The sequence below is a fragment of the Nyctereutes procyonoides genome, unplaced genomic scaffold, assembly GCF_905146905.1.
Source record: "Nyctereutes procyonoides isolate TBG_1078 unplaced genomic scaffold, NYPRO_anot_genome, whole genome shotgun sequence".
Lineage (NCBI taxonomy): Eukaryota > Metazoa > Chordata > Mammalia > Carnivora > Canidae > Nyctereutes > Nyctereutes procyonoides.
The window spans coordinates 23333685-23355632 of NW_026575134.1; the positions used below are offsets into that span (position 1 = coordinate 23333685).

The 21948-nt window shown below is 41.0% G+C and overlaps 1 protein-coding gene across 1 annotated transcript in view; it reads right to left on the reverse strand.

Annotated features, from left to right (window-relative positions):
- SEMA3A (semaphorin 3A) overlaps positions 1 to 20188 on the reverse strand; it is a 200021-nt gene extending 179833 nt beyond the window's left edge. Inside the window, 1 exon segment of the mRNA XM_055300759.1 lies at positions 19888 to 20188. Coding sequence (XP_055156734.1) covers positions 19888 to 19999 — 112 coding nt within the window. The 5' untranslated portion in view covers positions 20000 to 20188.
- Between the last annotated feature and the right edge of the window lie 1760 nt (positions 20189 to 21948).

Below are 21948 nucleotides of genomic sequence, written 5' to 3' on the forward strand. Positions count from 1 at the left end.
ATGCTCTGAAGTTTTATAGCAGTTTTTATTTATGGTCACAGTGATTCACCAACACTAACAAGCATTAAATTTTCACAGCACTCCCATCACTTTATTTGGCATGGGAAATGGTAAATCTGTGACAGTCTAAATATGGAATTCTGATTAAAACTCTCAATATTTTTTCTAAGAATAATTCTATCAGTGGCTACCTTTTTAATATATGCAATATCTTATTTCTTTGAATTTATAAATTATTTAGAATGCAGTTCTTAAATTTCAGTAGATACAAATCTTGGTACAAAGTGCAGATTAAGAGGTTATTCTGTGGTATGTTGTAAATTGCTGAAGCAATTTAAATAAAGGTCCCAATTAGCGTGACTGGTAAGAACTTTGAAAAAATGAGCAGCCAAGTCAAAAAATTACTATCCAGACTGGAATAGAGATCAGAGGGGTGTAAATATGTTTTCTATTGGGATTTCTACCACAAATGGTTCTCTCTTCCTGTATTTAATGGAAAACATGCCATGAGTTTGATGTATACCTATCAAAAAGTAAAAAGCCCCACATCCATTATCTTCCAAGATGTATGAGGATATTTACTTATGAAAGATGGCAGGACAAACCACCAGGGTGCCAGATTCATGTCCATCAGAGTCTGGAACAGTGGCTTAAAAAAGAGCATGTTTCCCCAAGGACAATAGTAGAAAAATCAGTATTTGTAAACCAACTGACCAGCTGATCTTCATATGCTTAACATCTAAGACTCAAGAGTAGTGTTGCAAAATGTCTAAGTATTTCTTTAAGTGTTTCACAGAATTCTCAAGTCTGACAGAGCAATATTCCACATTTCCTAGCTACTCTGACAACGTCAATTTGTGAACTGGAAGCAATGACTGATTAAATTTAGTGAATAATTTAGATAATTCAGTCTGGAGCCATCTTTCCAATAGAATGTGTTCATTTTAGAGGATGCAATGGTCAATTTCAGTAGTGAAGATAACTAGCTCTGGAAATTAAAAAAAAATGGCACCATTTAAGCCTTCTTTCATTGTTACATAATAATGGACATAAAACTTGAGCCATAAGACTGGACACTTGAATGGTGTTATCAAGTTTCTTGAAAAAATTTTTGGAATAAGCTCCTATGATTAGGAATACCCAGGAAGGAAAGTCAGGAAAATGCTACTTCAGTTAAAAAGACATAATGAAGCAAGTTCATTGAAATAAAGCTCACTCTTCTGTATGAGTCATTCAAGTGAAAATACTTAAAAGAATAGAGCTATAATCCAGTGAAATGCCTTTATAATTGTAATATTGGATGAGAGAACGGTAGGGATCCAACAGAGGTTTTACTGTATGTGCCTGTTACGCTTCATAAAGCATGTTTCAATCCATGACGTATCAGAAGGCACATTGTAATAAAAAACCCACATATAGGTTACCTGTGTTTGCATATCCTTGGTAGACCATGTATTTTATTCTCGTAAATGACTATGATATCATATCTTAGTCTTTTACCTATAGCATCTGCCATTAAGTGTCACATAAGGTAAAAATCTCTTTCTGTTCTTGTCCTGAGCTAAAAGAAACTACATATTGTTAGGCACAATTTCAACAATAAGTGAAATATAATGAGATTATTGGAGCATTTGGTAATAACAATTTTTATGCATTTCATGCATACCTCTTATATTCACTTCTCATAAAGTATATTCTGAAAACACCCTCACTTAGTTAACTATTGTTATATAACTCAATATCATTTATAAATTTAAATATTTTTGTAAGTTAGAGTTTTCTGTCTCAACTGAATGAGAGATAAAAAAACTGAAGTGTGAACCAGTGTATATATGCATATATGTATATATACACATTTGAACCAGTGTATTTTTAAGTAAAGTTTCCTCTTTCCCGGTCCTGACTCATAGCTTTTATTACCTCTCATAGATCCCATTCTTCTGATCTGATTCACTCCTATTCCCTTAAGTTTGTCTTCTGGGTAGATCACGTGGACAACTCTATTATTAGCTAGAACTACTGGAATATCAGTCACCCTGCTCTTTCAACTCTTTCTTGTTTTATACATTGGCCTAGTCACTGCTTATCAATCTTCTCAGAAGAGAAGAATAGAAAGTCAAGCACAATAACTAATATATCTACATCATCAAATGGAGCCACTTTGACTGAAATTATTCAACCCCGTGATTAACAAAACAGGGAAAAGGCAAACAAACTGTCTTTTTCCCCTCCAAATATAGCTTATGTATTTACTTAATTGCTCCCATTCTATCTCAACTCCTCACTTATCTCACTTATACCCTTCCCTCAATCCTCCTCTTATCTCTCTCCTTGTGAAGAATACCTCTTGTGCTTTTCCATTACACTTATTATCTATTTTGGACTTTCAACCACTTGACCTGATACTCATAGTGTGAGCCATCCTTATATTTTCTATTAATGTCTAATACTTAACTAGACATTCGCTATGCCAACCCTTTGCTTCATGTTCCATGTGTATCCCCCGTTATTTATTTACTTACTTATTTAGATTTATATTTATTTTAGAGAGCTCATGAGCAGAGGGAGGAGAGGTGAGAGGGATAGATTCTCAAGGAGACTCAGCTGAGCACAGAGTATCTGATGTGTGGATCGATCTCAGGACCCTGCGATCATGACCTGAGCCCAAACCAAAAGTCCTAAGCTTAACACACTGAGGCACCCAGGTGCCTCCCCCCATGATACATTTTAGAAAGATACCTTCCAGGCCTCATGTAATCTACACAATCATCTGAAAAGGTAGATCTTTTAGTATCCCCATCTTACCAATAATCATTGAGTTTTAGGGAGGTATATTATCCAAGATTACACACACAATGTGACAGATTTGAGTTCAAATCTGATTACTAAAACCATGCTCTTAACTACAATGTTCTACCAATTCCAACTACAGTGTGGTTCTGGGCTCGGTGCCATGCACCTAGAATGCACTCAAGTACATCAATTAAAATTGATGATGACAATATTTATGGGTTTATCATTTTCACTGGAAACTGAAGGATAAAAGGACAGTTACTGAACACCTCCTTTTGTGGTATGCATTGTGTGCTCAGAGAAGTCAATTTCTCACATTCAATTAGTACCTGAACTTATATGATTTTATTAAATATGGCTATGCAAACTCAAATGGTTAAATATTTAATGAAATGTCCTGGAATGTCTCTCCTTTGTTGTAAATTTATTCCCATTACCAGAATGCTCTCCATTTTTCTTCTGTCTTCCATGTAAGCCAACTGGCTTTCTGATGCCCACCTCAAGTATTTCCTCTCACATAAAGACTTCCCTGATCCCTCACTTCTCTGTAATATTTTACTTTTCTAGACTCTCACAGTTCTTTGTTGGGATACATTATTCTTCACACATTTGCCCCAGAATGTGTGTTTTGACATACTTACCTTCTCCACTAAATATGAGCTCCGTGGGAGCAGAATGCATGCATCTTTATCGCACAGAGCCCATAAATTACAATATACTTCATTTCATATTATATTAGTAGATATAGAAATGATAAAATATTACAGAGAATCATCAATTACTGACATTTTTAGATTTTCTGAATTGGCTTTTACTGCCTCAGTACGTGCCATACCTTTCCATAAAAGATTAAATTAATGTTGCTGTTTTAAATAAGTTGTACAAACTAATGTCCCATGTGTCCAGTCTGTTCTTCTACCAGAAAGGCCTTCCCTGTTGTTCCTTGCAAAATTTTCCATACTCTTGTAATCCAGTGTAATTCTTACTCCCTGTAAAACATGTTTTCCTCATTCTGAATAGCATACCATAAAATAATTAACAAACCACTGTTACCTCTAAACATCACAGCATTTGTTTTACATATAAATGATGGACCAAACTTCCTCATCATCGAGTACTGTAATTTATCAAACACTGTGTTGTGATGTTTTTTAAGAAAACAGAGTAATCTTACGTATTTTTCTATTCCTAGTAATCATTACAGTGATCGATACAGATTTTTGTTATTTTGCATTTAAAGAAAGAAAAGTAATGCTTATTTTTATTATATCTATTTCTTTGTCAAGGAGATTTGATTCATTTTTTTATGTCCAAATTTTATGAAATGTTATGAAGTACATGTACACATATCAACATGCATATATATTGTATATAAGTAGAAAGAATAGGCAAAAGACAAACTGATATCATGCTCATAGAAAGAGGGAATGCATTTATTTTAATACAGAATAACTGTAGCCAACTGTAATCTACATATGGCAACCCCAGTTAATAAAATTGAAAGTTCTGAAAGTTGCTGAGAGTACATCTTAAAAGTTCTCCTTACAAGAAAAAAAATTCTGAAACCTATGTATGGTGGACGATGTTAACTAGACTTATCGTGGTGATCATTTGCAATATATACAAATACTGAATCATTATATATACACCTGAAACACAATACTGTACATCAATTATATCTCAATGAAAAAGTAAAAAATAAATAAATAAAATGCAACCCTAGGCAAAAGTTTCTCTGAGACAGACTGACATAATTATGTCTTACTACAGCCACTCACATATTAACAATTACGTCAGGTAAAACAATATTTGCCGTTGAATATTGTGTCCTAGAAATAATGTAACAGCACAAAGTAGCACTGTATTTCACATTTATTGTACTTTACTAGAAGAACACTTAAAATTCATCACTGACTATTTTTACATTTAAGTTACCATTAAAAAGCAAGTTGCTCTTTGTGATGTGGTTATAATTTATAACCACAGACAGGCTAAGTTTTTAAGCTAAGGCTATACCTCACCTTCACATATCATTTACATATACTGATTGCTTCCACATGTCTGGCATAAGGTAAAATAGTTTATGAGCATTGTAATATGGCGAAAGCCACAATGAAATAAAATTCATCTTTGTCTAGAGTACCACAGTAATTTATTCATGCTGATGCATAAAGTGTTTTCCAAAGGAATTCTGCCTTCCAGAAAAATCCTTTAAAAGCCGAGTGTGGTAAGTGTCACCTCCCTTCTTAAGGACGTCTAGCTTTCCGAGTCTGGCTTCCAAGTGTCTTCTGTTAGACAAAAGCCCCTTTAAGTTTCTCTCAACATGTTCTTCATTCTATTTACTGGCTTCAGACTGCAAGTTTATTTTCTTGATGACCGAATATCCCCTTTCCTGCAAATGGGTGATTTGCAATCACAGGTGGTAATGGAATTGGTCAGAAAGCCCCAGACTTTACATCTACAGTGTTTCATTCAGACTCAGGGACACATTAAATAGAAATATTGTGTTAATTCCTATGTGAATTCAGTACTCTTTAAGTTGTCATGAAGGATGTTGTGTCTTCACGGACTAAGTCATAACAAAATAATATTCAAGGCAACCATTACACCATTTAAGAGGATATGCTGCAAGTACAGGAGCAAATAAAACTCGTCATTTCCTGGTTATTTTTACTGAATATTAAAATGACTGACTTTAGTTCATGTTGAAACATGAATTGGAACTTATAGTCTGTAAGATGCAGGCAACCCTTTCCTTAAGAAACAGGTGCTTCCTTGCTCAGCTGGCTCAGTAAATATTCAGAGCCAGAGACCTGCCTTCATCCTCACCACGAGCTTTATATGTACATTTACAGATTCCATTGAAGTTACACTTGAAGCTTGGTCCAGCAATAGGTCAACATCGAGTCATTTAGCTTCACCAATGCAGGACTGAAAGGCTCAATGTTAGACTTGGCCATTTTTTTTATTGTTTACTTTCAACACCAGCCTATGACAAAGTCTCCTTAAATATTCTCTGACTGGCTGACATTGACAAACTTCATGTTTTAACATTAACACGGTCATTTACAAGTCTTTGAAGTAAGTGCACTACAAATAACACAATTGAGATTTTCTATTTTTATTATTATTAATCAAACTCATAAAATAAGTAACAGAGAATACGTGCATGCATACCAACACCAAAGAGCAAAACCCAGTGATCTAGAACCTTCTATGTACCAAGCAGTGATTGGGCATCTTACAGCGTATTGTTATTATCCCGATACCAGCCTCCATAAAGTACCTATTCTCCCACATTAGAGAAGGGCAACCTGAGGTTCATAAAGACGACAACATGCCACATCCTAACACCTAAAAATGCCAGAGTCAATTCAATGTTTTCTTCACTATGTCAAGTCAATGTTTTCTTCACTATGCTGAGATTCCTCTTGTCCTTGTGAAATCTCTGTTCTAGTAGCTAAATTAGAAAAGGCCACAGATTTTCATTTGGCCAACAAGCCAGGGTTTGAACACTATAAACACAGCATGACTTCCAATTTAAAAACACTAAATAAAGATCATATATATTATTAAATATATTTATTTTGCACATTCCAAGAATGGAATGTTGGAATTCATTTTACACATTCCAAGAATGTGAAATTTTATTCTTTTGGAAACATGAAAAGGCAGTAAATCTGGCTGTTCAGGTAGGGCACATGAGAGACATTCACCTATTACCTCTATCTTTTGGTTCCCTATGAAAACTAAATTGCTTGGAAAAGATGGTATAATATGTACACTGGAGAATCCATTCGGGAGAATGAGGCCCACAATGTGTGTTACATGTGGTATACCTCGGTGGTAGAGACTGAGCTCTGTACCAAAGAAACAAATTACTGTAGCATCACTAATTTCACTTCCGTACATGGCATCTGCCTAAAATAATCTAAACAGATTCTTTCAAAACAAATGTGCTAATATTTATAAAGCTGTGGACAGAAATACTGTTATAGGCTAGACAGTTTTCTCTAATTTGACAGCTAAGGAGCAATGCCAGTGAGACAAGTATTCATCTTATTTCTGATGACACAACATTGAACTAAACAGACACTGACTCTGCCCTGCCTTGCTAAGTGATCTCAGGCATGCAAGAAAAACTTTTTTCTAGTCACCTGGTCCCATTTTGCTGTTATGCTAGAAATCTTTCTCAAGAAGCTGTCTGGATTAGGAGGTTGAATGATAGAGAGAGGATGTGTGCTCTGTTAGAATGTGCCAAGGGAACCTTAATTCTGTTCTGAATAGCCACCTTGGGAAGCAAAAGAAGGCCGAGACTCTATTGAACATGAAGAACACGCAGTGAAAGCAAGAAACTCCATGGCTCTGGGCCAGTGTGTAAGAGCCTAATGGGGAATTGGAGTCTTAGGAGTAGCTGCTTTGTCTGAGCACAGCTTCCAATTCTGTCCAGTTAGAACCAAGTGCAGAGCAGTGAATCCCTGTACACTAGCCCAGGAGAAGAAAAAAAATCTATTAAAGAAGGATGAGCCTGCATAATATAGTAACCCGAGAACAAAGATGACATCCTTGATATCTTTGCTCTGCCCAAATAGTAACATTGTGGCAGAGTAAGATATACGCACATCTCGTCAGAAGTCCTAAATGTGTGCTCTGCCATAAATCTAAGACAATTTCAAGGAGTTAATATGTAATAGAGTATTTTAGGTAGATGGCTGTATCCTAAATGACGCTAGACTGTTGATTTTAAAATATATGAAAACACAAATACCTGCCATTTTCTTTAAATACAACTTGCATTTTTCTGGACATGTGAAAAATGTATTGCTCTGTGTAGATAAGTCAGAGCTACATGCCTACATATGCAGTCTCTGTGCCCCAGGAGAACAAGGTCATTATAAGAGGCCCAATTTGAACTGTAGCCATTTGTTTCAGAATCTCGCTTCAGCATCTCAGATGATGCCTCATTAACTCGGAACTGAAGGCCAGCTACCAGGTTTCTAGATTCCTAAAGCACTGGTTTGCACACACCACTCATTTACAAACTTTAAAAGGTTTCATCATCTACTGTTCAAACCTGAGATTTGCATTTTATAACCTGTTTTAAAATTTTCTATCATTCAATATTTTAACTGCCTCTGCAACCATAAATGACCTTGCCTCCGATCACGTAGTTCACTTTCTGTAAGGGGCTCTGTCTCAGGCTCCAATCTATTGTATGTATGGTCTCATCTCTGCTCCTTAGCAATCCCACCTGGAATGATTATCTGCCATCTCCTCACTTATTCCTTCAACCACTTCATGAATTTAATGAGGGGCTATTGTGTGCCAGACTCTATATTTGACTGAGAATAGAAAATGGATAGGAACACCCAGTTGGCTCAGTTGATAGAGCATGTGACTCTGGATCTCAGATTTGTAAGTCAGAGCACCACATTGGAGGTAAAGATTAGTTAAAAAAATAAAATCTTAAAAAAGAAAACGGATAACGAGGAGTATGATGTTAAAAAACCGACAATCTGGGTCTTTTCCCCCTCTAAGTGATTAAGTTTCTCCAGGAGAGTTACCATATACCATTTCATATTTTGCCTCTTCAAAAGCCTTATGAAAGGAGATACTCAAGTCAATGTTTACTGGTGGGAATGGCATCAGTAAACAAAGAAGCTGGGAAAGGTGCACCCAGGAAGGAAAGTTCACAGGTGGGATGTGGGAAAGTCGGTACCGGGTGGGGCATGGTTGGGGCTGCAAGGAGCAGAGTTTCACTCTCCAGTTACTCCCAGGTGTTACATCACACGCCTAGTTGCAGAAATTTAAAAACTTATTGTTCCTGAGTTTTCCAGATCCTCCCCACGCACAATCATTTACTAAATCTAATGTTTCTTTAATATGCCTCATCTTCAGCCTTCTTCTCTCATTTCCATTATCACGGTCCTTATGCAGGGATTAATTTCCTCATATCTGAACAACTCCAAGACCTCCAATTAGTTCCTTCTATGCCCTAGACTCCTTTAAGTTAATCATACTCTTAGGTCAAGCTAAGGAGTTTGGACTTTAATCAGTAACATTTTAAAATAAAGGAAAGGCATAATTAGATTTGAATTTCAGAAAGAATTGTCACCAGTAATGATGGAAAGAAGAGACGGTAATTAAAGGTGGCCATTGCCATAGTAGGGCATGCAATGATAAGGATCTGACTTAACCTGGAAGGGAGAACAGGGCAGATTTAAATGACTCAAGAGACAGAACCCAGAGGACATCTAGTTAGATGCGCGGGAGGGGGCAGCAAAGGAATGAGCAAAGATGCTACTGGTCTGGACAACTGGGACAAAATGACAATGTTCTCTGAAACTGGGGATAAGGAGGACAAATACATTTGTAGAAAGGTTAATGCTTACAGCTTTGAACAAGTTGAGTTGGAGTTCCCTGCGAGAGAGATCCAAGTGTAGACATTCTGTAGCCTTCGAAGTGTAAGTGACAACACCCCAGAGTTTGTAACATTAGCATCTGGGGAAACAGGCAGGGGCGGGGGCAGATGGGGAAGAGCTCCCTGGGGGGACACTGGTACCGAAATTCTGGTTGTGTGAGCTTTCTGCTTCTGGGTCATCACTTGGGCAACATTCTACATCTCAAGGACCAAAGAGGCTATTTTGTCCTTTAATCAGCATATTTTGTAGGTGTACAGCTGAGGCAAATGGACTAAAATTATGGGAACCACACCCTCTGTACTCACACAATGTCTAGTTTAGATCATTAGGTACATGCATGTAGAAGGGGGCAATTTGATGAAAATTTTAAGTGACAAGATTACCTAATTAAGAAATTATCATTCTGTTTGCTCTTCAGGAGACCCCTCTGATGAAAATGAAAAGTTCTAAACCTCTTCCCGAGAGACATAAAGGCTTTTAATTTTTGAGGCCTAGAAATTTTTCCATAGTTCCCAGGGGGGCAGGGGATTTTCTTTCAAAAGGAGAGGCTTGAGTAAGACTTATTTGGAGAGGACAAGAAGATACTAGATGAAGACTTATTCTCGGGCAAAGATGGGGATGGAGGATAGGGGAGGATCGGGGAGGACAGTGGCCCGAATCAGTTGAAAAAAGATGTGAAAAAAGATGGTATCTTTCAAATCTGGAAAGAGGGAGGACTACTGTATTGGGAGAATCTGTGTCCTGCTCATGCCGTGCACTCTCGAGGTGGAACAACTTGAGAGCAGAAACACTGTGCATTCTGGTGGAAGCAAGACATTTATGCCACTATGGCCTAGCTCCACCATGCTGGGACGCTCAGTGGAAGGGCCACTGAAAGGGACACGTTGGGACCCTCCTTGAGTAGGGATGCCTGGGAGAGAACGGGGCAGCCCACTAGCCCGCGACACTTCGGCAGAAGGTGCTCTGGGAAGGTTACACACCAAAGCTCAGGGGAGCATAGCCAATCCTGCAGTACCCAGGACCTGACATCAAGCAGAGGGAGAGATCCGCTATTTCTCAGCATTCCACTTCCCACAAAACACGAACATACGTGGTTTAGAAAAATACGGACTTGAATGTAACCTAGCCTGTATTTGTTGTGAATTGACACACACACGTACTACATATAAACACAGTGACTTATGGAGTTCATCTATACATAATTTTGCAACTACAATCACACTGTGACCAAATTTCCAGAAGTGACCACGAACCAACAACTTTGCCTAATAAATTATGAAGTGACCCAAGATTTTCCAAGGCTGTTTGTTAAAACCAATGTTTTCATAAGCGAACCAGAGAAACATCCAGAATAACAAAGTACTAAACAGATTAAAATATATGCAGTATATAACTCTGCAATTAAAGATGGTGCATAACAGGAATACACCATGAAAGGGACATTTTAATACCGATACTCATCATACAGGTGATGTTGGGTGTCTTCATATTAAAAACAAACATGATTTATAAAAAACTAGTAACTGCTTTTTTTAAAGAATTTATTTATTTATTCAAGAGAGACACGGGGGGGGGGGGGCAGAGACACAGGCGGAGGAGCAGGCGACTCGATCCTAGGTCTCCAGGATCACACCCTGCGCCAAAGGCAGGTGCTTAACGACTGAGCCATCTGGGCTGCCCAAGTAACCGATTTTTTCACAAATTATTGGCAGAATGGTTAACAAAATAATAAAGCAGAAAAAAATAGGTAGTAGGGAAACAAGAAGAAAACTGCATTCTAATCCAGCAGATTTTCTGATCTCGGGGAATTACGCTCACAGCGTTCCCACACTGGGGAACTGAACTCAACTTCCCCTTCTTTCTTCCATGGGTTAGAAAGCCGCCTGGTGCCCGGTCAACGTGCTTTGTAGACAAATCCCAAGGACAGACGGGCCCTGGGGTCCGTGGAAAGCCCTGACAAGTGGGGATCGCTCGGACCGACCTCGTTTCCAGTCAGGCGCAGAGCGGTGCAGACCGGGCCGCGCTCCCAGCCTGACGAGGGGCCGATCTGTTCCGCGTCACACCCGGAGCACAAGGGTCGTCGCCGTCCGCCGCGCCGGAAGATCCGCAGTCTACCGGAAGGAGAGCCGAGTCCCAAGAGCCAGGCGCGGGGGGCGGGGCTCCCGACCGCGCTTCCGCCCGTCAGTCTTCGGGTCGCCCGAGGTCCGCTCAGCGCACCAGTCAGCCGCAAGGTCCACGGCCGCCTCCAGGGAGGCTCGGGCTCCCGCGGAGCCGCTGCAGCCAGGCGCCTACTTACTCGAGAAGCCGTCACGTGCCGTAGTGTTCTGTGGGGCCGTGTGCGCTTTACACTCAGAATACGAGCAAAAGTATTATGGTAACGGAATTTGTAAATGAAACTAGGCCAACTGGCGAAAGCCTAGGCGCACGGGGTCGGACTCGTGAGGGATGAGCACAACACGCCCAGTTTATTCACTTGAAACTTCAAGTCTGAAGATGAAAACGTTACGATTTCTAACGCACGTGCTGGGATCCCCAAGCGCCCGCCTACTTTTGCTTTGACCTCAGGTCCGAACGACTGTCCCGGCTTCCCCCAAATCCTCCCTCCCGGGCGGCCCCGACGCCCTAGCCCCAGCGCCGGCATAGCGGCTCGTGCGCGCAGCTCCGCACGCGGCCGTCCCTCCCGCAGGCTCCCCTCCTCCGCCGCGGACCCCGCCGGCCCCGAACCGCCGTCCGGCCCCCGCACCCCGGCCCCCGCTCCCCGCGCTCGCACTCTCGCTGCGTTGGCTAGTGTTCCTCACGAGGCTTAGACTCAAGCCCTCGGCATTGAGGCGAGCTGCCCGCGCTCCTTCCCGGCCGTGCGCCTCCCGGCTCCACGACCGAAGAACCGCAAACCCTCCGGTGGTCGCCCACGACACGACCCAGGCCCTCGCCGGGCTGCGGACCTGCCAGCCTTAGGGCCGCGCGATCCTCCCCGCGTCTTACCCACGTGATCGGATGCCAGGCGCCTCGTCGGGGGCACGCTGCGTTCAGGGGATCTGGCCTGTGGCGCCCCGCGGCCTTCACACCGTCCGCACACTTCCGGGGGGCCCGCCTCACACCCTCTGCACACTTCCGGGGGGGGCTGCCTCACACCCGCTGCACACTTCCGAGGGGCCCCGCCTCGCCCCATCCACACACTTCTGGGCACACCAACTCACCCCGTCCGCACACTTCCGTGGGGGGCCCCGCCTCACACCCTCCGCACACTTCCGGGGGGCCCCGCCTCACCCCATCCACACACTTCTGGGCACACCAACTCACCCCGTCCGCACACTTCCGTGGGGGGCCCCGCCTCACACCCTCTGCACACTTCCGGGGGCCCCGCCTCACCCCGTCCACACACTTCCGGGGGTCCCGCCTCACACCCTCTGCACACTTCCGGGGGGGCTGCCTCACACCCGCTGCACACTTCCGAGGGGCCCCGCCTCACCCCGTCCGCACACTTCCGGGGGGCCCGCCTCACACCCTCTGCACACTTCCGGGGGCCCCGCCTCACACCGTCCACACACTTCCGGGGGTCCGGCCTCACACCCTCTGCACACTTCCGGGGGGGCTGCCTCACACCCGCTGCACACTTCCGAGGGGCCCCGCCTCACCCCGTCCGCACACTTCCGGGGGGGGCCCCGCCTCACACCCTCTGCACACTTCCGGGGGGCTGCCTCACACCCGCTGCACACTTCCGAGGGGCCCCGCCTCACCCCGTCCGCACACTTCCGGGGGGGGCCCCGCCTCACACCCTCTGCACACTTCCGAGGGGCCCCGCCTCACCCCGTCCGCACACTTCCGGGGGGCCCGCCTCACACCCTCTGCACACTTCCGGGGGCCCCGCCTCACACCGTCCACACACTTCCGGGGGTCCCGCCTCACACCCTCTGCACACTTCCGGGGGGGCTGCCTCACACCCGCTGCACACTTCCGAGGGGCCCCGCCTCACCCCGTCCGCACACTTCCGGGGGGGGGCCCCGCCTCACACCCTCCGCACACTTCCGAGGGGCCCCGCCTCACCCCATCCACACACTTCTGGGCACACCAACTCACCCCGTCCGCACACTTCCGGGGGGGGCCCGCCTCACACCCTCCGCACACTTCCGGGGGCCCCACACACTCGCAGGCTGGCCCGGGCCGAGCCGACTACGGCGCAGGCGCGTTCCGTCCGCTCTCGCTTACTGAAGAGGCGTTTCGCGCTCCGGAAGCCACGCGCGTCCGAGGGGCCCGGAGTCGGCCTTCGCGCCCGGCCGCTGAGCGCCGACGCTGCGCCCGAGCCGACCGGCCTTGGGACCGCCAGTGCGGCGCCGCGGGACCCGCTCCAGCCGCAGGCCCTGCAGAGGCCCCGACCGGTGGGCAGCACGGCTCCCGCGGTTCGCGGACGGGGCCCCCGGGGCGCAGCTGCGGGGATCAAGGGCGTCCCTGTGCCGCGGTCAGCGCCCCCCGCAAACCTGGCAGGTGCAAGGATGCCCCGAGGCCGCGCTCTCCAAGTCTCACCCGAAGCTTGGAGAAAAGGCTAAGACGACGGAATCGCGTTGCTGCTTCCCGTCCGCCCCTCGCCGGCCGGTCTGCGCGCGGCAGGCTTCCCCACCCTGCGTTGGACGGAGCCCAGCTTTGCTGCTGTTGGGCAATAGTGTGTGAATTCCCTATTTATACCGATGTTTATGTCTTGGCAACAGAAGGAGATAGTAACGGAGCCTTCGGACTTCTTCATGTCAGATACAATTTATTGATTCTTCCTTATGTTTAATTATGATAATAATTTAAAACAACCCACAAATCAGAAGGAGTCACTCCTAAAAATACACGGAATGTGATTTACTAAACATTTCACGGTCCGGGTTAGCTAGTCTGCCATGGGGACGGCTGGCAGCAGTGCCGCGGCAGGCTGCATCGTTTCTGCTACGAACATTCTTTGATTCAGACTTAAGGAATATACATGAATGTATATAAAATACTTAATATACATACAGACACATGAAACTGCCCTTCCACCATTCTGATTGTTCGGTACTGCTGGTCCCTATCTGCGTTAAAAAATACTCTATGTATTTGCTTCCAACAACCATTTACTTTTCTAGGATCCAGCTGTACCAGTAAATGTATGCAAAGAACCTACCGAAATCTTGAGCAAATTGCATTTTAACTAATGCTTCTGCTTTCTGCATGTTATATCTCCTGACTCTTATGCCAGCTTTTCCACACTTGGCCTCCACACGTTGCCCTGTGTATATTTATCCTAGCAGCCTGCCCATTCCAAACTAATGAAAGAGCTGTCACAAATTGCTAGTGCCACCTATTAGTGGAAGCATAGAACTGCAAATCATGATGATTCCTTTAAATAGCACCTTAGAAGTCCTGAAGGGTAAAACCTATCCCAAGACTCACACTTGTTGTAATTTATGTTTACAGCTGCTGGTCTTTTTCAAATAAGCTTTCACTGCATGCACTAAACTTAGATGCTGTCATGAGTTTTGGAGCTTTTACTTACAACTTTGCACTAATGGATCAATTTATATAGATTTGTTTTCATACAGGTTTGATACATGAATTCATATGTAACTCTCCATGATAAAATAGCACAACTTTGAAAACAAATGCTGTTAGATAGTGATTGGTTAAAAATTTACTTCACTACTGGTTTCTCTGGAAGCTTTTAGTACAATTGAAGAACAAGTTCTATTCATCATAGTCCTGACTTCAGATACAAAATTCTCCAAAATATGTAAAGGTGTAATATTTTGGCTTTTGAACTGTGACGTGTGGGGGTATCACTGAAGTTTAAATGAGAAAAACTGGGTTAAGAAGTTAAGCCACAAAATTTCTTATTGCCGACTTAAGTTCATGATAACTTTATAAGCTAAAGTACATATCTGAAATACAATGATACATTCACACTAAGCATAAATAGATTATAATCTATAATCAAAAGTTTACATTTATTTCCTTACTAGGAACATAGAAGATCATATTAATCAATTTTAATTAAATTTATTCTTGAAAGATCTTTCATCTGCATGAATGTTTGAATATAGAATTTAAATGTAATTAAACAAAAATTGTAACATTTTTGTTAATTATGTTGTTTGATTTATATGTGATAATTGCAAGTAAGAAAACAAAGAGCAATTAGTTATCACAGATCTATCTATACATCTATTTACTTGCCTAAATATTCATGTTTTAGTAATAGAGTCACGGAAATAATTTATTCACGTCAGTAGTGGAGTCTTGGAAATAATTTAACAACATAAAAAAGTTAGAACTGGAAAAATTATCTCTTTAGTATTCAGGTTTATTTAAGCTAGTAATGACCGAATACCATTATCAAAATTTGGTGGGTTAGAGTATTGTGGTGTCAGTTATTTTCCTGCTTGCTAAAAGTCTGCACTGTATAAATTATTATTTCAAAGCCCAATCAGGATGGCAGCTTTATTCAGAGAAGCCACAAACAGGAGACTTTCACTAGCCCTAATTTGATCTGACCAGCATTGGATCACAAGGTGTATGACGGAGCATCTTGTTTTATTTCTCATTATTTTGCCAGAAGATATTTGTTGAGTAGGTGAATATACATTTCTAGTTTTTAGTGTGTTTAAATTGAAGATTTCAGATTCAAAACATGATTTTTAAAGTTAATTCGAGAAGAAAAGGCCATGTTAAATAAGAATCAGTAAGTCAGAAACCTTATGTCAAACATGCAGTGACTATGGGAGAAAAAATATTGCAATGATTTTATAACTTCTTTGTTCTGAGTGTGTGTGGTAGAGCTATTCTCTACCTTTCATAGAAACTTTTCTTTTTAGCTCTGAGGAGATTATTAATATAAGACATATTCCATCCTATACAGTCATATGAGTCTTGAGATAGTCATGAGGACTTTTCAGGGAACCCAAAACATCTTGCCCACTCTAAAATAAATATATGAATACATAATTTCAAATATGAGAATCATTGTAAACCAGTAACAATTTTGTTTGTAGAGCATTCTTATAGTTCAGAATGTGTAGGTTGTCAAGATTAGTTTTCTCAGCTATGACAATATAAAGTTTTGTCATTAAAATATACTCATATATTCATATATACACACATATATATGTAGGTATGCGTGTATCTGTGTGCTCTAGTAGAAGTAAAGAAAAATCTCTAAAAAGTCAACAAGTTTAATTAGTAAATCATTACTCCCATTTTTTAACTCTAGAGTGATCATAACATACTGAGCAATGGGGAAGAAAACTTTTGTAAATTTTATTTCATAATTTTTAATTAAATGTTATCTTCTGTTATCAGAAAGATACATGTGAGAATTTTGATTTGACTGATAATTTCATTGTGATAATTAGATGACTCTTGAGGGGGGAGCTTTACAAAGTATAAAAAGAAAGCCTTTAAAACATTTATTTAAGTGCTATTTACTGAGTCCTCCCTCTGCAAGTAAAGTTAAAGGCATTGATTTAACCTTTGGATTCACATGATCACCATTCAGACTTGCATGTGTCTTTGATTTATCCTAAAACTGAAGCACACAATGTCCTGGAAAAGCTCATTACACTGAGTGATGGAACATTTGTCATTTGTTTAAAACCCCAAACCTAATTTATTTCCTTGTGATTTCCATAGGTTTTTCTGCAGTCTTCATGGTGCCACACATTCCAAAAGGAAGATTATATGATAGCCTGGTTTTTCATGAGAAAAGTGAAATTCGACTAGATTTGAAGGAGAAATAAACAGTTATGCATCAATTTTAAAAAGAAGCATTTTACAGTTTAGCTACATTACATATATTTAAGGAAGGCAAAAGTATCTCTGAGTGAATGTTCCTTGAGGATAATTTGTATGTGACTGCTGAGATTTACAGAGTTCTCACATTTGCTTCCCCCACAAGGATTCTAAATCAGATTGGTTCAGAGGAAAAGCCAGCATACCCCCATTTTTCTAATATTATCACTTCTCCAGATGGTCCTGAACACATCTATTCAATGCCTTTTCCTAGAAAGTAAAGAGGTACCTTATTATATATATATGTACATCCACTACAAAGGCTGCCTTCTTGTTTTTCTTTTTTTCTTTCTAATTTAACATATCAAATCTCTTTCGTTTCCTACTAGGCAAGATGACAAGTGGAAAGTCAGCACAGTGATTGCACGAAACTTCGTCTTAGCAACCTGAGCAATGAGAGAGTTAATGGTGGATCTTTGAAAACAAGTGACCATGGGAAATTAGGGTTGGCAGGGATTTAACTCTTCATGAATCACGCTGGAATATTTTTAAGAGCAAAGCTGTGGATGTTTTAACCGTGTTTGACATCTAATTAAGGAGAAAAAAGGAGTAGCTAAAAAAAAAAAAAAAATTTCTATTATAGTTTAGAAACAAAGTACTGACAATTGGCTACCAGGCATTTGCTTTGGCAAAACAAGTGTACGTGTAGAGAGAAAAAGGTAATGACAGACCAATAAAATGACAGAAGAAAAATTGCTTGGGCCATTCCTTTTATTCTTCATGTTGTTGTTCATTTCACAGTTTATTTTACCAAATTGCCAAGCACTAGGTATTTCAATAGAATTGTTATGTAGGTGTGGGGCTGTTCTGATAAAAAAAAAAAAAAAGAACTCAGAATAATTCTATTGGATGCCATTGCTACAAGGAGGTTATAAAGACTGTCCAATATATACATTTTGTCAATATACACAAGACAAATTTATAGCCTGTACACATATCAAAGGACTATTCTAAATAAATGCTGTTTAGTATATAAAAAGGACTGGTACCTCTTCTATAATGGAGAGTAAATCAATCTATATTGCCATGGAAATAAAATTCTTGTGAAATAAACATAATTCTCAAATCTTACTTATTTTACAATTTATTTAGCATCTAATAAACAAGTATCTCCAAATCTAGTAGATCTTTAAATTGTTTTTCATGTTTCAAATTTGTTACTCTAAGATTATAGCATATACCCATCCGCATCTTTGAGAAGTAAAGTTGCATGTGAAACTTACTCATAAGGCATATAAACTTGGATAAAATCAACCATCACCCTAATATTATTTGATGACCATCCTCTCATCAAAGAATTAAAATGGAAAGCAAAAAATGAGGAAAATACAGATGCCACAATATCATATACTATAAAAATAACTTAAAGGCAATAACTAGAGATATAATAGCGATTAGGTTAAATATTTAATAGGGGCTATGTAATTTTTTAAAATCTTGCATGATAAGCACAATTGCAGTTGTTTATTAATGTTTTAAATCCATTCCCACTTTAATAACTAGGAAACTATTATACCAACAATAAATATATCTAATGTATTTTATCTAGCAAGTATTAATTCCAAATAAGCACATTTAATAGGTGTTGAATTTTCTAACCCAAAGTGTGAAAATTACATCTCTCTTTCCTATTTGCGGTCCTCATTCACACCAGAGCATTCAGAAAGAGATGTGCCCCATCATGTGAGAATTAAAGAATATGTTTCTGGCATAAGAGCAGTGTGTCTGCAGTAGGCAGACATCTCTACAGATAGAGTCAATGATTTTCTTTTACATTATAGGCTAAAAACAGAATATAATTGAAGCTTCCTGCTGCCCCACCCCCAATTCCCGAAATCTGAGAATCATAAGAAAGCAACACCTAAGGGAATAAAAGTACTTGAGTTAAAACATTTTAATCTCCAACTCCATCTTACTAATATCCCAGTTATGTAAACATTCTCTTTCATTAAAAGTTTTATATATATATAATTTTCAATCTGTGTTACCATTATTTGATACCTCTATCTATAAAATCTACCTAAACAAATGTAGAACAAATATTTTCTTTAAAGTCCTCATTAAGAACCAAGCATATGCATTAAATTGTAACCAAATAAAGTAGAGCAACCATGTGATAAAGCTTTTTGCCTTTCTCAAATTTATACTCTTTTTGAAAAGAAGTTCAGACAACTAGCTGTACAACCGAAAAGTAATGCCTCCTCAGTTCTCACTGAAGTACATATGGAATTAAATAACATTATATTTCAAAGGCTTTAGCTTTACACCAATTAGCCAAATACAGTCTTTTGTACAATCATAACACTGTGGAAAAACTAGTCTGTTCCCTCCAGTTTATATTCTCTTGGCAAACCATGATCTACTGCTTATGTTAAGCATCTGATTGTCAGATTTGAACAAACTGAATATTCATGATGATGATTAACCATTTAGTGCCTAAAACTAAGAAAATACAATTTATTATAACAATTACTCTAGGTGAAGCATTAACATCTACAAAGGGACTGTTTCTGCAATCATGGTTTTTTTTTTAAGCTATTTTCATAGAAGTAGAGTCAGAAAAATTAACAGAACATATGATCACATATACAGATCAGCATTTACCAGGCATTCAGCTCCTCTCTGCAAATGTGATTAAATGTTCTTTGTTTGCATTTAAATTGTCATATATCAAAAAGGAGACACGCTTTTATAAAAAAGTGTTTAAATCATCTCAGAAAGACACACACAATCACGTAGGTTTCCCAGGTTAAACTAAAGGTTTTATGGCTTGGGTTGGGAGGGAGTTCAAGGAATGAAAAGGCGGGGTGGGGGGGGGCGGGGGGGGCATGACAAAGCTAGCCGAAATAAAAGAAAAATAAAGATTTACCTTTGTAGGATAATTTCAGCCTTGGCACATTGTTCTTCCCGTTTTGATAGTTTGCTGTCGCTGTAAGTAATACTCCCCAGAAAAGACAGGCAATCCTAGCGAGCCAGCCCATGCTGCAGACGCTGTGGGTCCCTCTGCTGCTTCAGCCTTCCCTCCTGTATTGTGCGGCCAGAGAAGTTCAAACAATCTGGGAACTGGAGGTAACAGGTGATTTAGGTCAGTTTCATTCATAAATGCAGACAATCAAGACCTCACGGCAACACTAACACCTCTTCTTCTGTAACAGTCACTGAAGCACAGAAACTTCAAACCCTCCAAAAAAAAAAAAAGAAAAAAAAGAAAAAAAAGAAAAAAAATCGAGCCAGGCACCGGATAATGAGGCACAACTGTTGTGTGGAAAGAAAAAAAAAAAAATTAACAAGGGCTGCTGCAGTGGTGCTTAAGAAGCAGTTCCTTTTATCTAGGCTCTTCTGATAGCCGGTGGCGGACTCTAATCCTGCTCTCTGCTTCATTCGGCTCCGGGGAAGCAGAATGAAAGGGAAAGAGAGAGAGAGAGAGAGGGAGAGAGAGAGGGAGAGAGAGGGAGGCAGGCACCGTGAGCAGCGCGGACTTTTCCTGTACACATGTAGGGAGAGATGACACAAGATCCCACAGACAGGTTTTCCCAACACTCACTAGACTGGCTGACAATGGGAGAGCAGGCGAGCTCAACCCACTCCCCTTCCCTCCTGTCACACAACACATGCAAAAAACATCTCCTGGAGATTAGAGCCGGGAGCAGAGCCCTCCAGCGTGCCTGTGAAAGGCATGTAGCTATAAATTTACTTCCCAAGGCACGCGTTGTTTTATAGCCATTTTTAGGTGCAATTTTGATTAAAAAAATCTGAATTCTGCTACCTACATAATTTACAACGGACACTCATGATAGAATTCCTTTGAACTTGTGCATCGTGTGTGTGCGTGTGCGTATATACACCTATAGATACGTACACGTATGCATATGTGTGAATGTCTGTATATCTTATTCACCATTAGAACTTTAACCACTGAAGGTCTTAAAGCCTTGTGAGAGATCATTCCCTCTTCCCAACAAACCCCCTTCCCCGCCCCACTGCAATTTCAGTGAAGAAATTCCTGGTAAAGCCCATTTCAACAATCAGCTCAAGACAAATATAGGTCCACTGAGAATTACAAATTACAACTCAAAGGGATACTCAGAATTTAAAAACATCTACGGATTTCCAGCTTCTGGAATGCTCTGGCTAACATTTGTAATGCATCACATCTCATTAATTAAAGCCACTTCCCTAGTTTTGGTTAAAGGGCAGAGGAGGATGACAAAGTTCACAAAAGTCCCTGCTGAGTGTCAAGGACCAACATAAAGAGAGTATCTCTGGGTCTTCCTGAGCTGGTGAAGGGTTACTAAATTTTCTGTGCACACAAATGCATGGACTCAGGCAGTCATACAGACACCATTAGTTTGTTCCTAAAAAGGCATTTTGTCTGAGGTGTTTCAATTTCCTCTTCTATTTTTCTTTCGATTTTCCCCAAAGCTGATATGCTGATAACCCTATCAGGGGGTTGTTATATAAAAGTTAATAGGACACAACTTTCCCTTCTTTACTCCTCCACAATCTCTGTTCTAACTCCCCTCCTCCCCCCAGCACAATTGAAATACAAAAGAGCGAACTCTACTCCCAGAGTATGGAAATTACTCCACTGAAAGAAGAGGGTGAGTCTTCCAATTACAAACATAAACACTTAATGAAGTGGCTTAGCATTCTTAGGAGGAAAGATCTAGCAGTGCCACTACAGCTTTCATGACTGAAGTCTACAGACCAATAGGGAGGAAGCAGCTTCCTCTCCCTCCTTCCTCTTCCTGCGTCTCCCACTGTCTCTGTCTCTCTGTCACTACCTCTGTCTCTCTGTGTGTGCGTGTGTGGGTGGAGGAGGAGGAAGAGGATGAAGAGGATTTAAAGGGAGAAGGCGGGAAGGGGTGGAGGGAGTCTCTCTACTTCACTAGATTGATTCATCAAACAGACCGTATTGTATTTGTCAGTT